The sequence below is a fragment of the Carassius auratus genome, chromosome 7 (genome assembly GCF_003368295.1).
Source record: "Carassius auratus strain Wakin chromosome 7, ASM336829v1, whole genome shotgun sequence".
Classification (NCBI taxonomy): domain Eukaryota; kingdom Metazoa; phylum Chordata; class Actinopteri; order Cypriniformes; family Cyprinidae; genus Carassius; species Carassius auratus.
This window is the reverse complement of record NC_039249.1, coordinates 11,094,629-11,109,830: the sequence shown is the minus strand read 5'-3', so window position 1 is coordinate 11,109,830 and position 15,202 is coordinate 11,094,629. Positions and strand designations below refer to the sequence as shown.

Below are 15,202 nucleotides of genomic sequence, written 5' to 3'. Positions count from 1 at the left end.
ACAAAAACACCCTCCTGCTTGCTGGCTATTATGTGAGGCTAAGATATGAGAGAGTCCAGGCTGTTCTTTCAGATGGAAGGACCACTGAGAGACAAGCTGTAACACCCTTATAGTTGTTTCCATGTCCCCTGTGAACACCCCTCTACCCCGCGCTTACCGACCTGCACTGAAATTTTGAATGGTGTGTCTAATCAATGTAAAAGCAAAGTCCCCGAACAGTAGAAGTTTTAAATGCCAGTAATCCTAGGGAAATTTTGGTTTTGTGATGCATACCTTGCATGCATAAATTAAATGATTTATTTTTAAACATGCATGTTTGTTAAGAGCATTAAGAATGCTGCTGATTCCAACAGTAGAGGCTTTTTTTCTGCAGATGTGAACGTGTGGTAAGAGAATAAAAGCAGGAAAGAATTCATGACCTGAGATAAGAAATACCAGGAGGTGGATTAGGACTGAAACAAGCAAAGAAGTTGCCGCTTGAACCTTTATTGATGATTTAAAACGCATTCACAGTAGGAGAGGGAACAATATCAAGGCTGACATGAAAAAAAAACATGTTGTTGGCTTCTATAAAGAAACTAGATTACGTTGATTAATGAACATAGAAAGTGTTGAGGATTTGGCGAATACACCACAAAAAGATCAGCATACAGTTCTAAGAATTTAATGCACAAAAAAGTACAAAGATTGCTATACTTCATTATTGAACTTACATGAGTTTGATTAGTCGTGACCATAAAATTAGAAACATACTTGTTTGATATCACATCTGGTACTGAGAATCCTAAAGTATTGTTTGACAATATTCTGGCATTGCATTTACAAATTTGCATTTACATTTTCCCCCATTCCATAGTCATATTAATAAAACAAACTCAGGTTTACCAAAAGAGAGCTTTTCCATTCACATATTATTACATTCACGCATTTGATAGACTTATATCCAAAGCAAATCACATTGCATACACATTTAATCAGTTCAAGCTTTCCCTGGAAATAAAACCAATGACCTTGGTGTTGCTAGCACCATGCTACAGGAATGACTTAAGCAGTACATCTTTTGTAACATAATTAGATATGAAAAATAAGAATAATATTGGTCTGCTGCATTTAATTCAGTGTTTCATCAGCTCTTCAAAAATAACATATCAAATGTTCAAGCTCGATTCATTCCACCTTCCTCTTTTTGATTGACTTCCTGCAACACAAAAGCTTGCAGACATATACTGAGGCCAAAAGAGCAATCACAATGAATGTCAGTAGAAAAGCCAACACATCTAAGCTATGATAAGAGTACCAAGGCAAGTTATTCCCCTCTGGACGAAGGTGAGCTGCTCCTTTGTGTCTGATAACATACTCGATCCAAAAAGTGGCGCTTTCAAGAGGAGTCAAGGGTTGATCGCGGTGTAGCTCTGATAGTTTGCGCACGCTGCTTCGGTACAGCGGGTTCTCGAGGACATCTTTGAGGGCTTCAAGGAATTCTTGCGATGTAAGTGTTGCGACCTGAAGAACTCGAGCCGCACCTCGAACCTGCAGTCGCAGAACATTGTCAAACTGGTCGAAGAGGAGCGGCAAAGCTAAGACGGGAACTCCATGGTAAATAGCTTCGTACATACCATTGGTGCCCCCATGAGTGACAAACGCACGAGTCTTTGGATGGCCTAGCAGATCATTCTGAGGAAACCACTCTTGAAGTAAAGTGTTGTTTCCCAGAGTTGAGGGTCGTTCCCCGTGGTAGCGCCACAAGACTTTCTGAGGGATCTCAGCAAAAGCTGTAGCAATGGCCTCTGTGATCGCTGTAGGAAGAGCGCTGACTACTGTTCCCAAGGACATGATGACAACGCCATGCTCCCCGGAGCTCTGCATAAACTCTTCCAGCTCCGCAGGAAGTGCTTGAGGCGGCTGACATTGAAAGCCCCCAATGTAGACCACGTTAGGCATGGAGGGCCGTGGAAACTCGAAAACAAAGTCCATTCTCATCAACCAAATGTCAGCAGATTGCTGCATTGACAACAGATCAGCGCCGGGAGGGAAATGGCGCTCAAGCAGTTCACTGTAAATTGGCACGATGATGCATCGCTCCTTGAAAACGCTAATCAGATACCATAGAACATTTTCCGTCCGCTGTAGGAAGTTCATTTGGTAGTGGAGCAATGAATTGTACAATGGGACATAGGACGGAGGAGAGGGTGCAATTTGCATGTGAGCATCCCCTGCATTTAGCCAACGTACATTGTAAACCATGGGGAGTTGGAGGAATTTGGCTAAGAGGACACCGGCTGGGAATGCAGGATCTGTTAACACCAGATCAAACTTAGCTTCTCGCAAGCGTTTGACAAGTCCTGCATCGTCCAAAACGGCAGAAATCATTTGAAGCGCTCCATTGTGAAACACCTTCAGCACATTGGCGATATCTTTCTGCTGTCCCAAGAAACGGAAGAAAGGCGACATCCTCTGCAGCTCCAGTGACCTCTCTATCAACGTCATGAAGTAGTCAGAGCCCACATCTTCGGTCTCCATTGGGTCGACTGTGATGGTGCTGTAAAGGGAAGTATTTTCTTGGATATACCAACTTTTAGAGGAACGCACCACGGTAAGGCTATGACTGTGGCTGTGGAGGTTTCTCAAAATGACTTTCATGTTCACCCAGTGGCTACAATCCTCGGGCCACACCAGGATATTCCCACCATGACAGCAGCAAATCACAAAGAGAAGACCAGTGAGTGAAGATAGCTGTTTGGACATCATCTTTCAGAAAGCTGAAAAAACAAAACAGGAAAAGAGAGCACAAGATGTTTATAAATATTACATCAGGGCATTTTATTCCAAAATAAACACATAGACATTTCGGTAACACTTCAGTATAGGGTCCAATTCACACTAATAACTAGTTGCTTATTAGCATGTCTATTATTAACATATTAGCTGTTTATTAGTGCTTATAAAGCATATAATGCATGACATCCATAATCCTACCCAATACCCTAAACTTAACAACTACCTTATAAACTATTAATAAGCAGCAAATAAGGAGTTAATTCAGGCAAAAGTCATAGTTAATGGTTAGTTAATAGTAAGAATTGGACCTTAAAATAAAGTGTGACCGACATTTCACATATACACAAGACATGGTTATAATAGCACATAATTGTATTAATTTTTTTGGTATTTTATTAAATCCTAATAATATTCGAATTTGTTTTACATTAAAAATACATTATATATAAAATAAACAAATAAATAAAACAGTATGAATCGACATACATCAACTACATAAATAGTAAGAGCTTACCATACAACCAATACAATGAAAATATCTTAATGTTGACCAATGAGCATTTCTGACAGCACCTTAGAAAAAAAAAGTTAATTTCAAATCAGAATGAATGCACTTTTGTTTTTGATTCGTTCCGCATCTATCCCTCCTGGAATAACCTGTTCGTGTTTGTAGATAATAATCCATTTGTGAGGTGGAACGAATGATACTGGACACTCTGTACCGTGTGTCAATCTCCAGATCTTGCTCTGGAGTACTTCAGTGTTCAGAACAAGATATCTGTCTCATCATTGATGGCCAAGCCCTTACTGTTAGGAACTTGTCCCTATCTCTTTCTTTCCTAAATCCCACCTCCCCTCCAGCTCCTCCGACTGGGTTACTCTCTTCATCTGTCTGTCCTGTCACTGTGGATCTGGAGCGCAAACATCCTCGTTCAGCAGAACAGATGGCCTCAAACACCCTATTAATCCTTTACCAAAAAAAACAAAAAAAAAAACGCCTTCAAGAGGCTTTTCAACAAGTTACATCATGCCTTGTGCCAGTAGAGGAATTAACATTTGAAACATTATGATAACACATGAAATCATCAGACCTCACATGTCACAGTTTTAGTCTGGATGTCCTGTACAGAGCACATTCAGTGCTTTCCAGAGAACCCAAATAACCGGATGTTTCACCTTGAACACTCCCTCTCCTTGGTTTTTAAAAATAGCTGACATTAATTTAGTGATAATTTTGTACATCCTTTTAGATATAGGATAAAATTTGGTAATTATAATTAAAAAATCTGATTAATTTAAAAATAGTTTGTCATAAATCAACATCTCAGGAAAATGTTACATTGGGCTTTAAATCAAAATATGCCTGTTATGAAAAAAATATAATTCATACATGTCCACTGTAGAGGACAAGAGGATTAAAAGCATGTTCATTATGCATTTTGAAGACAAAATAATTGGATAGGGAAACAATATTCTTATGAAATATTAGACATTACTATGAAAATCTGTCCAATCTGTATCAATATTCTTATGAAATATTAGATATTATTATGAAGATCTGGTTAATTTACACTTATTACAATTATTAAACTTCTTTTTCCAACATGCTGTCCCAACAGCACTTTATTATGCAAATTAGAAACAGTGCATAGATAATATTGTGCTTAATGGGAAAAGTAGTTTATTGGATTTTTAAACACATATTGCATAAATCAAAAAGGTATATCAAATGATTTTGTTTAATTGTAATTATTTTTTATTACATACTTACATACATATTTTAGAACCATCCTTAAACAAAGTTTGGTATAGAAAAAATCCTCAAAACTAAAAATCTATTGATTTAGAAAAAAAAAAAAACAAACATTGTTTTTGCTTTTTCATGTCTATTCTTGTCATTACTTATTTTTAGAAAACGGAGTCGTGGAGGACATAGCGCAACATATGATTTTTTTTTGTGCCATTTTCTTATGCTCTAAACAAAGTAATGACATGATAAAAATACTAAATTTACAAAGCTGTATATTTCTGGTTCTCAGGAGGTTAAGGCATTAGCAGTATATGAACTAAAACATATGTGGGTAAAGATTTACTTTACCTTTTGTACGACTCCGCCAATTCTGTCGATGCTCCGGCTGTCTGGTGCAAACACTGCCAAAACAAGTTTTGGATTTCCCAAATTTATACTGATGCACTCAACACAGATATGATCATGTCCAGCCACACTGTATAAGACACGCTAAAACAGGCAAACCACCTGCCTTTGCCAAACCTGCTTCATCTACTTTGTAATCCGAGATCTAAAGTGGCCTGTGGTCAAAGATTTGGATCAGCTTTCAATCCGAGAGAAGAAGAGGAAACTTCTTCATTGATCCTGTGACGGTGGGGCGAAGGAAGGACTGGAAACAATAGCGAGTTAGACGATTTAATGAAAATAAATAAACAAACAGGAAAAAGACAATGATGCTGGGAAGACAACAATCCAAGATGGTGGTGAGGTGGTGAGGAATCCGGATGATGACGGTGAGAAGGCAGCAGGAGAGTATGACACAGGAACTGTGGGGAATAGAGCCGAAGGTAAGTGTTGGTAGCTGATTGGAAGTGCGTAGAGTGGATGAGGTTCCGGGAAAACACGGACATCCAAACGCAGACAACACTGAAGCCAAACAAACAGAGTAAGCGACATTAAACAACGATCTCACAAACACAAGACGTGAGACAAGCCAATATATAGGGGATGAGTAATGGGTGACAGCTGCTGCTGATGACAATTAACGGAGACACCCACAAACTAATCAGTGCAGACGCGAAACACACAGACTTCACCACAAAGTGCAAACACCCAGAGAACATGGCAAACCCCCCCCCCCCTCCCCCAAGAGCTCCTCTTGGAGTTCCCAGAAGGGCATACCTGCTGATTGTAGTCATCAATAAGAGAGTGATCCAATATGTCCCTAGCAGGTACCCAACTCCTCTCCTCCGGACCGTAACCTTCCCAGTCCACCAGGTACTGGAATCCTCGTCCCCTCCGTCTTGAGTCCAGAATATGATTAACCGAAGATTCCCCATCTACGAGACACGGCGGCGGGGGAACCGAAGTAGGCGGATTAATACGTGCATAAAACACAGGTTTAATTTTGGACACAAAGGCATTTCACATATACACAAGACATGGTTATAATAGCACATATCTGTATTAATTTTTTTGGTATTTTATCAAATCCTAATAATATTCTAATTTGTTTTACATTAAAAATACATTATATATAAAATAAATGAATAAATAAAACAGTATGAATCGACATACATCATCTACATAAACAGTAAGAGCTTACCATACAACCAATAAAATGCAAATATCTTAATGTTGACCAATAAGCATTTCTGACAGCACCCTAGGAAAAAAAAAAGTTAATTTCAAATCAGAATCAATGCATTTCGGTTTTGATTTGTTCCGCATCTATCCCTCCTGGAATAACCTGTTCGTGTTTGTAGATAATAATCCATTTGTGAGGTGGAACGAATGATACTGGACACTCTGTACCGTGTGTCAATCTCCAGATCTTGCTATGGAGTACTTCAGTGTTCAGAACAAGATATCTGTCTCATCATTGATGGCCAAGCCCTTACTGTTAGGAACTTGTCCCTATTTCTTAATTTCCTAAATCCCACCTCCCCTCCAGCTCCTCCGACTGGGTTACTCTCTTCATCTGTCTGTCCTATCACTGTGGATCTGGAGCGCAAACATCCTCGTTCAGCAAAACAGATGGCCTCAAACACCCTATTAATCCTTTACCAAAACGCCTTGTGTATCCTCCTATACGCTGGAGGTAGTTTGAGGCGGACTGTCACCGGACTAATGATCTTGGTGATAGTAGTAAACGGGCCAATAAATTTGGGAGCTATTTCCTTAGAGACGGAACGCAGAGGAATGTTACTAGTAGAAAGCCACACCTTTTGACCAACGACGTAAACGGGAGGCTTTGACCGGCGGCATTCAGCCTTGGCCTTAGTGCGCTCACTTACCCGGAGCAGAGTCTCGCGGGCTCTGGTCCAGGTGCGGTAGCACCTCTGGACAAACGCGTGAGCGGATTCCAAACTGGGAAAAACTGGTGGCTGGTAACCTAAACTGCACTGAAACAGGGAAAGACCCGTAGCTGACACTGGCAACAAATTGTGGGCATACTCCACCATAGAGAGTTGTTGACTCCAGGAAGAAGGATTCTTGGAGACCAAACATCGCAACGTCCTCTCTAAATCTTGGTTGGCTCACTCAGACTGTCTGTTACTTTGGGGATGATAACGGGAAGACAAGCTAACTGACGCTCCTAGCACTTTACAAAACTCTTTCCAAAATTTGGATATGAATTGAGATCCCCTGTCAGAAACCACGTCTACCGGGAGGCCATGAAGCCAAAAGACATGATGTAGGACAGTGACCGCTGTCTCCTTGGCTGTAGCTAATTTGGGCAAGGGAATGAAATGTGCCGCCTTCGAGAACCGGTCCACTACGGTCAAAACGACCGTCATGCCATTAGAGGGCGGGAGGGCGGTAACAAAATCTAGTGCGATGTGGGACCAGGGTCTCGAAGGGCCAGAAAGCGGTTGAAGAAGCCCATCAGGAGGCCGGTTAGATGACTTACCACTGGCGCAAACTGAGCAAGCCAAAACAAAATCGCAGACATCACGAGCCATATGTGGCCACCAGAATCGTTGTTAAACCAACCCATTAGTTCTACTTATCCCTGGGTGACAAGCTACATTAGAACAATGACCCCACTGGACAACCTCGGACCTTAACTCCTCCGGCACAAATAAATGGTTCGGTGGACTACCAGACGGAGGCATTACCCCTTGTACGGCCATCTTGACCTTCAACTTGACCTCCCATACGAGTGCTGAGACCACTAACTTCTCAGGTAAAATACACTTGGGAGTCACCGGGCGGTTCGATAAAGTAAACTTAAAGCGACCAAAAAAAAGTGCCCACCGAGCCTGCCTGGAAATTGAGTCTTTTGGCAGTTCTAATGTACTCTAAATTCTTATGATCGGTCCAAACAATAAAAGGTACCCCTGAACCTTCCAGCCAGTGACGCCACTCCTCTAACGCTAATTTGATGGCCAACAACTCTCTATTGCCAATGTCCTAATTACGTTCAGCAAGAGATAATCGATGAGAGAAAAACGCGCAACATGCAATGTTGAGACAACACTGCTCCTACCCCCACCTCTGACGCGTCGACCTCCACCACGAACTGCCGTGTGGGATCAGGGGCCACAAGGATGAGAGCCGAAATGAAGCGGCTTTTGAGGTTAGCGAACGCAGCCTCAGCTGCGTCCGACAACCTGAACGGAGTACTGGGAGAGGTCAAGGCTGTCAGAGGTGAGGCTAGTTGGCTGAAATTGTGAATTAAACAGCGATTGAAATTGGCAAACCCCAGAAACCACTGTAGGGCCTTATGGGAATCTGGAGATGGCCAATCTATCACAGCCTTAACCTTGTCAGGGTCCATACATATTCCCTCGGACGAGACGATATACCCTAGGAAGGGAACAGACTGTGCATGGAATACGCATTTCTTAGCCTTGACAAAAAGCCCATTCTCAAGTAACCTCTGGAGCACTCGTCTGACGTGTTGAACGTGTTCCTGGAGAGATGAAGAAAAAATCAGTATGTCATCCAGGTAAACATATATAAACTGATCTACCATATCTCTCAACACGTCATTAACGAGTGCTTGGAAAACCCCGGGCGAGTTGGAGAGCCCGAACGGCATCACCAAGTATTCAAAGTGCCCTCTAGGGGTATTAAAGGCGGTTTTCCATTCATCCCTCTTTCTGATGCGAACCAAATGATAAGCATTGCGTAAATCCAATTTTGCGAATACAGATGCTCCCTGCAACCTCTCGAAAGCTGAAGACATGAGTGGTAAAGGATAGGTGTTCTTTATCGCGATGTTGTTCAGCTCTCGGTAATCAATGCAAGGTCACAGAGAACCATCCTTCTTACCCACAAAAAAGAATCCCGCCCCCGCTGGAGAAGAGGAAGGACGGATGAACCCAGACGCTAAGGAATCAGAAATGTATTTCTCCATGGCCTCCCTCTCAGGAATAGAAAGAGAGTATAACTTGCCCTTAGGCGGAGACTTACCTGACACTAAATCTATGGCACAGTCGTAGGGACGATGCGGAGGAAGAAAAGCAGCACTGGACTTACTGAACACTTCCTTCAGGTCCAGATACTCTACAGGCACGTTTGGCAAAGCCATGTTCTCCTTCTGAAAGACAGAAACAGGGATAAGCAGAAACCAGACAAGACTCATGACGACTTTCACTCCACAATGTGACTGTGTTGGAACCCCATTCCACTCGTGGATTATGTTTAGTTAACCAGGGGTGACCTAACACAATGGGAGCAACAGGGGAGTCCATGAGAAAAAAGGATATGGTTTTGCGATGATTTCCAGAAGTGAGTAGTGTGATGGGTTCTGTGTGGTGTGTGACGTGAGGCAGTTCCTGGCCGTTGAGTGCGGTGACATGGATGGGGAGAGACACAGGTAGGACAGGAATGTTCAGGTGATGTGCAAGGGAAGAATCAATGAAATTACCTTCGGCTCCGGAGTCCAGAAGGGCGTGACATTCGTGAGAGTGATTCTTCCACCGCAGTTTCACCGGAAGGAGGGTTGATGATGTTGTTGAGGACTTCCTAGCGGAGATCTCACCAGATAGTAGCCTCAAGTTTACTACCGGGCTGGCTCTTTTACCGGGCATGAGTAGATGTTGTGTTCTGAGCCTCCACAGTATAAACATAGTCCTTGGGATCTCCGCCGTTCCCTCTCTCTCCGGGACAGCCGAGCTCTACCCACCTGCATGGGCTCATGATCGTCGACGGGACCGACCGCGTTCTCTCGACCGCGTACTTTTGACTCGAGCGCCCCCTAGCTGGAGAGATGGTATGATGCGTTGGACTAGGCTGACGACCCAGGCGGTTAATCTGTGCATTAACTCGTAAGGCCAAGTCGATTAATCCGTTAAGTGTGGGGGGCAGCTCGAGGAGGTAGATCTCCTTTTGAACACGGTCGGATAACCCATGCAGGAATCGATCCCACTGCGCGGCATCGTTCCACTGGCACGCGGCCGCCAGGGTACGGAATTCGATGGAGTAATCTGTGACAGATGACGTGCCTTGACAAAGTTCTGAGAGCTGGTGAGCAGCCTCCCAGCCAGCCGCGGCTCAATCGAATACCCTACTCATCTCCTCCGAGAGGGTGTGGAACGAGGCACAACATAGATGTTGATTTTCCCACACCGCCCTCCCCCATAGGGCGAAATGCATAGAACATTTATTCAAGAAAGTTCTGCAAAAGGCTGGCTCACCGGAGTAGCTTTCAGGCACGGGAAGTTGCGGTTCTGGCCGGAAGTGATCCTGGGGGGTCTTCCGGGGGACGGGTGGCGCAGGCGGTGCGATGGGCGTAGTAGGAGAGGTGAGCTGATGGATCTGCTGGGTGAGCTCGGACACCTGTGCCACCAGCGCTTGGACAGCGCGTCCGGTGTTCGAGATGCTCTCCTACTGCTGATCCATTCCTTTCACACTGTGGTGCATAAAGTCCGTGAGGGTGTTGGTGCTCGCTGCTTCCATATTGGTTGAGATCGTTCAGTGACGGTGGGGTGAAGGAAGGACTGGAAACAATAGCGAGTTAGTCGATTTAATGAAAATAATTAAACAAACAGGAAAAAAACAATGATGCTGGGAAGACAACAATCCAAGATGGTGGTGAGGTAGTGAGGAATCCGGATGATGACAGTGAGAAGGCAGCAGGAGAGTATGGCACAGGAACTGTGGGGAATAGAGCCGAAGGTAAGTGTTGGTAGCTGATTGGAAGTGCGTAGAGTGGGTGAGGTTCCGGGAAAACACGGACATCCAAACGCAGGCAACACTGAAGCCAAACAAACAGAGTAAGCGACATTAAACAACGATCTCACAAACACAAGACATGAGACAAGCCAATATATAGAGCATAAGTAATGGGTGACAGCTGCTGCTGATGACAATTAACGGAGACGCCCACAAACTAATCAGTGCAGACGCGAAACACACAGACTTCACCACAAAGTGCAAACACCCAGAGATCACGGTTTACCAAGATCCTAAGTTGCTCCTTTTTGAAGTTTTAGGTTCTGCACTGAATCATGCGGCAAAATTTGGGCACGTAAGTAAAGGAGGGTCAAAGAAGGGCTATCTCCGCTCACACAAGGCTTTTTTTGCCAGAATACAGTTTGGATGGGTTACTCTTAGAGTGAAATGCATGTATTCATTCATATACAGACATTCTTAAGGTTGCTTTTCTGTTCACAGTTTGTACTTCAGGTTCATTTCATGCATTAATTACCTTAAATTTATTTTATTTCAAATGGTCACTATGATTTACACCATTACAATTATAATAACACGACTTATGATTATGATTGCAACCAACACCACCATCATTAAAAAAAAGTATTTTAAAATAATACATTAGAATGCAGAAATGTTCATGTGATTTTTATTAAATATTTGGCAGCAATACATTCTTGCAGTACTGATTTGGAAATCTGGATGACTGACTACCAAAAATAAAAAAATCTTCTAATCCTGCATTCTCTCACTCTCAGTCTCTCTCTCTCTTTCTCTTTTGCAAAGATTCCCTAAAGAAACTTACAGAGAAAAACAGAACTTGCTATAATAACATTTAAAAGAATTGTTACCACATCCAGACTATGGTAGCTCCCAGGAAGTGGACTGAACTATGTAAGGCCAATCAGAATTTTGAACATGCATTCTGCAGAAACGTCAAAGGACTGAACGCTGCAAAATATCATTTCCCAAAATATATTTTGTCATTTTCCAGTAGGAATAAATAAACATCCTTAAAACAAGATAAATCTACCTGCTAAACATACATTGTGTGCATTCTGAGAACTGTTTTTATCTTCTTTATCAAATAGTTTTATCTTGTTTTTAGCATTAACACTCACTCAAATGTATTAATGCTTCAAAATAATAATAATAAAAAAATGTATTTATGCTTAAAACCTGTTTCTTTTGCCAAAGATTTGAAAAAAAAATTCAAGAAACTGACTCAAGTAATTTACTTTAAATAGCAATAAATGGAAACAAACATCCGCATAAAATATCCAGTCAAAAAATCTTTTTCCAAAGAATTTTGTGCTGTGTATTGCTATTGGGAGTGATTTTATTATTATTATGATATTTCTTTTTAGATAAACACTTCGAACAAAATTGTTTCAATAATCCTTGAAAAAAACAAAAAACAACAAAAAAACAAAACAAAAACAAAGATATTAGCAAAACTATTTATGTGCCCCAAGCAGAGACTTTGAAGTGTTAAGCTGGCTGACCAGAATACTTTGTTTTCCTGCAGTAGGTTTCAGTTCAAATATCCAGTGTGATTTCGACACTCAAAGAGGTAAACAGAATTAGGATTTTATTTAATGTTTAAAATTGCTGGGTACAACTTTTATCATGGTTAACCTTCGCATTTTGTCCTCAAACTTATTTTCAGAGCCAAGTGAGCAAGAAGAAATCAACACGTCTTCAACTTAGACACATGAAGAAGTCTTAAATGGTCCAAAAAATAAATAAAATAAAATAAAATTCCAAGCTGCAAAATCATCCAATTAAGATACAATACAAACCAGTTGTAGATGACTTATCTTGGAAAGATCTCACGCATTTAGGTTTGTTTGCTGTGGTGAGACTTTTAAAAGAGGAGGCAAGCTGCCAAAAGCATAAAAACTTATTGAATATGTGTGCATATGGTTATATATGTATGTACACAATGATATATGGTCTCCAGAGTCAATGTCCAACTCCAACAGTATATAAAAAAATAAATAAAAAATCACTTCACCCATCAATGGAAAATCTCAACTAACTTCCACAGTGGGTTAATCTGATGAGATCTTCAGTTAACCCACTGTTGTTGTAACCTGTGTTGTTACAACAGGTTTTGGGGCGGAAACCACCACTGAGGGAATTGCTAAGACCGCAGGTTGAGCATTAACCACCATGTGATTTGTGCTTCGTCTTTTTAATTCTCTTGCTATTTGGCACCAGGAGCAAATGTTGCAAAAGGTCACATACATGCAGTCTGATCCCAACCCGCCCTGTAAAGAAGCAAATCATAATTAGTTGCTCAGAAATGTTTAATTAAGTGTACTCTTGTTGATCTGAGAAAAATGTTATTGGATGAGGAAAAGCAAAGCCCAGACACATTTTCCCTTAATTATTATGAGCCCCAAAATTTTCAGGGATGTATAAAATGTGGGCAGTTAATTTTTTACATACATATTTTTAACATTTTACATATAGAGACTTGGTGAAAGAATGAGAAAAAACTTGTTAAACCAATGCATGGGGATTGCGTAATGATAAAAAAACATTACAAGAAGATATTATTTACAGCCATGTGTGTATGTACCTTCAGTTTGACTGTGTGTTGTTTAACATAATAAGATTTCTATCAACTGAAAGCATAACTTATCCAATGCTGTTTTATTCACGGGTGCTCTTCAATCAGCAGTGCCAAAATTAAAAGCAAAATAAACGTTTAAAAATGATTTTTATTTTAAAACATAATAGCATTATCACACTTTATTATTTTGTTTGTTATTCTTTTTTTTAACTAACTAAATAAAGGGATACTAATATTATCATCAGGAATATTCATTTATTTTTTATAGTTATATTTAGTGTGTTACACATGTGCAGTGCGGTATCTAAACCAAATCTCCAGATGCTCTTATTAGAACCAGGCCAAAAAACTTAGTAAATATTAATAATCCTTAACTTTTTGTTATGGTCTCTCATTGGTCTCTCATTTTTGGACAAATGTTTAACAGTTTTTTTTAGAAACTCCTTTAATGTTGGGTAAATCAACATGGCTTAAACCTCATTGTTTATGCTAAGCATTTGGATATTACCATATAAATATGTCATGTCAAATAATGTAAAAGAAGTACTTTGCAAAGTTATTCACAATGTGATCCTATAAATGTAGCTGCAGCAGTGATTAAATGTACCTTTAGTAACATAACAGTTGAAGATTTTATAGAACTTTCATTTTAGGTTGACTTTAAAATAGACATAACCAAAAATTAAACAAATCCAGTGGGCGTGGCCTAAGGGCCGCTGATGTAAATAATTGAGTAGCTCCTCCCCCTACAGATGTAATCTCTCTCCAAACCTTTGATATAACTTGAGAGCCCAGGAAATTCATAAACATCAGTATATAAAAAGAATACCATGTCCAAAACACAATGGTATTGATAGTATATTTGTTTAAAAACAATAACAGAACGTTTTGGTACTTTTTTGCACGACACATACCTGTATGCCATATCGATTTCTCACAGAAGCCCGCAGTGCCATAGACACCGGAGGGGTGCAGGCACAATTATCAATCATGGGCAGACAGCAAAACTCCCCAAAATCTGATGCGGTGGAACAAATAAAGCAGAGGGGACACCACATGGCGAAGCAGCCTGGAGAGAAGCAAATACAAATACAGATCAATTATTTAATGTATCACAGCTTGTGACAAACCAAAACATAATAAGCAAGACAAGTCACTTGACACTCACAGACATTGCAGTCATCAAAGCATCCGCAGATTCCAGTGCTCCACTGGTTTGAGCTGACCGCTATCACAGGACTGAACTGAGGCTGATGAAATATCATGTTTGTGGCTCTACAGTCGCTGCAGAAAATAGCTCATACGTTTGAATATGCATCAATACATATTTAAGCTGAAATATGATTTTGCCTGCCTGTCTATGATGACCAAACTTAGAGTTAAGAACTGATTAGTTATTGCTAGATCATTAATATGAACTCACCTCGTTCCTCTCACACACTGAACTGTCCTCTGTATTACGGTTTCACAGCTTTATTTGAATACAAGGAACAAAATGTCCTTATTACATATAGTTTGCATATAGGTTCCTCTCAGGATCCGAAAGATAATAATGAAATACAAGGTCATATTGTTATTTTAAAGTAGCTGGAGCTTCATTTTCATTGAAGAAATACACACGGTTGGACTGACTCCTCAGTTTTCAATAAACTATTTCTGTGGATGTTGCAAAGTAAAGATGAATTAATGTTTATTCCATGTTTACATAAACAAACATTCTATATTATCTTCCCATATTTACAAGACAAAAACATTAATGGTTTTATTATTATTATTATTTCTGGTAAAGTAAATATCAGCTTTGATTCCAGCAGTCTCATATCTGATCTTGGCCCTACATTTCGGACTCATTTCAGTTCATTAGTTAGTATTGCTCAGTCACTCACTACTCACATGCTCGTTTTTTGTGAGCTTTTAAGTCCCAGTATCTATTCATATTTTGAAAGAGT

At 40.6% G+C, this 15,202-nt stretch overlaps 2 protein-coding genes across 3 annotated transcripts; both read right to left on the bottom strand.

Annotated features, from left to right (window-relative positions):
• Window positions 1-466: 466 nt before the first annotated feature.
• LOC113105871 (UDP-glucuronosyltransferase 2B31-like) lies at window positions 467-5,495 on the bottom strand. Of its 2 annotated transcripts, XM_026267235.1 has the most exons (3): window positions 4,877-5,495; window positions 3,293-3,351; window positions 467-2,759 (listed from the first exon to the last, which is right to left on the bottom strand). In XM_026267235.1, the coding sequence occupies exon 3, from the start codon at window positions 2,746-2,748 to the stop codon at window positions 1,168-1,170; it is 1,581 nt and encodes a 526-aa protein (XP_026123020.1). In that variant the 5' UTR covers window positions 2,749-2,759; window positions 3,293-3,351; window positions 4,877-5,495; the 3' UTR covers window positions 467-1,167. The 2 variants fall into 2 exon arrangements, with proteins under 2 accessions (XP_026123020.1, XP_026123019.1); XM_026267234.1 differs by lacking the exon at window positions 3,293-3,351 and having other exon boundaries at window positions 4,877-5,494.
• A 6,494-nt stretch (window positions 5,496-11,989) lies between these two features.
• LOC113105897 (cornifelin-like) lies at window positions 11,990-14,708 on the bottom strand. The gene is made up of 4 exons (XM_026267273.1): window positions 14,677-14,708; window positions 14,422-14,537; window positions 14,168-14,322; window positions 11,990-12,945 (listed from the first exon to the last, which is right to left on the bottom strand). The coding sequence occupies exons 2-4, from the start codon at window positions 14,516-14,518 to the stop codon at window positions 12,748-12,750; spliced, it is 450 nt and encodes a 149-aa protein (XP_026123058.1). The 5' UTR covers window positions 14,519-14,537; window positions 14,677-14,708; the 3' UTR covers window positions 11,990-12,747.
• Window positions 14,709-15,202: the final 494 nt, after the last annotated feature.

What these genes read in the sequence shown, in the direction of transcription:
- LOC113105871 (XM_026267235.1), bottom strand. Translation starts at nt 2,748, where the DNA reads ATGATGTCCAAACAGCTATCTTCACTCACTGGTCTTCTCTTTGTGATT.
- LOC113105897 (XM_026267273.1), bottom strand. Translation starts at nt 14,518, where the DNA reads ATGATATTTCATCAGCCTCAGTTCAGTCCTGTGATAGCGGTCAGCTCA. An exon ending in CTTTGATGACTGCAATGTCT is followed by an intron (nt 14,323 to 14,421) that starts GTGAGTGTCAAG and finishes GCTTCTCTCCAG; the next exon opens with GCTGCTTCGCCATGTGGTGT. An exon ending in GAAATCGATATGGCATACAG is followed by an intron (nt 12,946 to 14,167) that starts GTATGTGTCGTG and finishes GCTTCTTTACAG; the next exon opens with GGCGGGTTGGGATCAGACTG.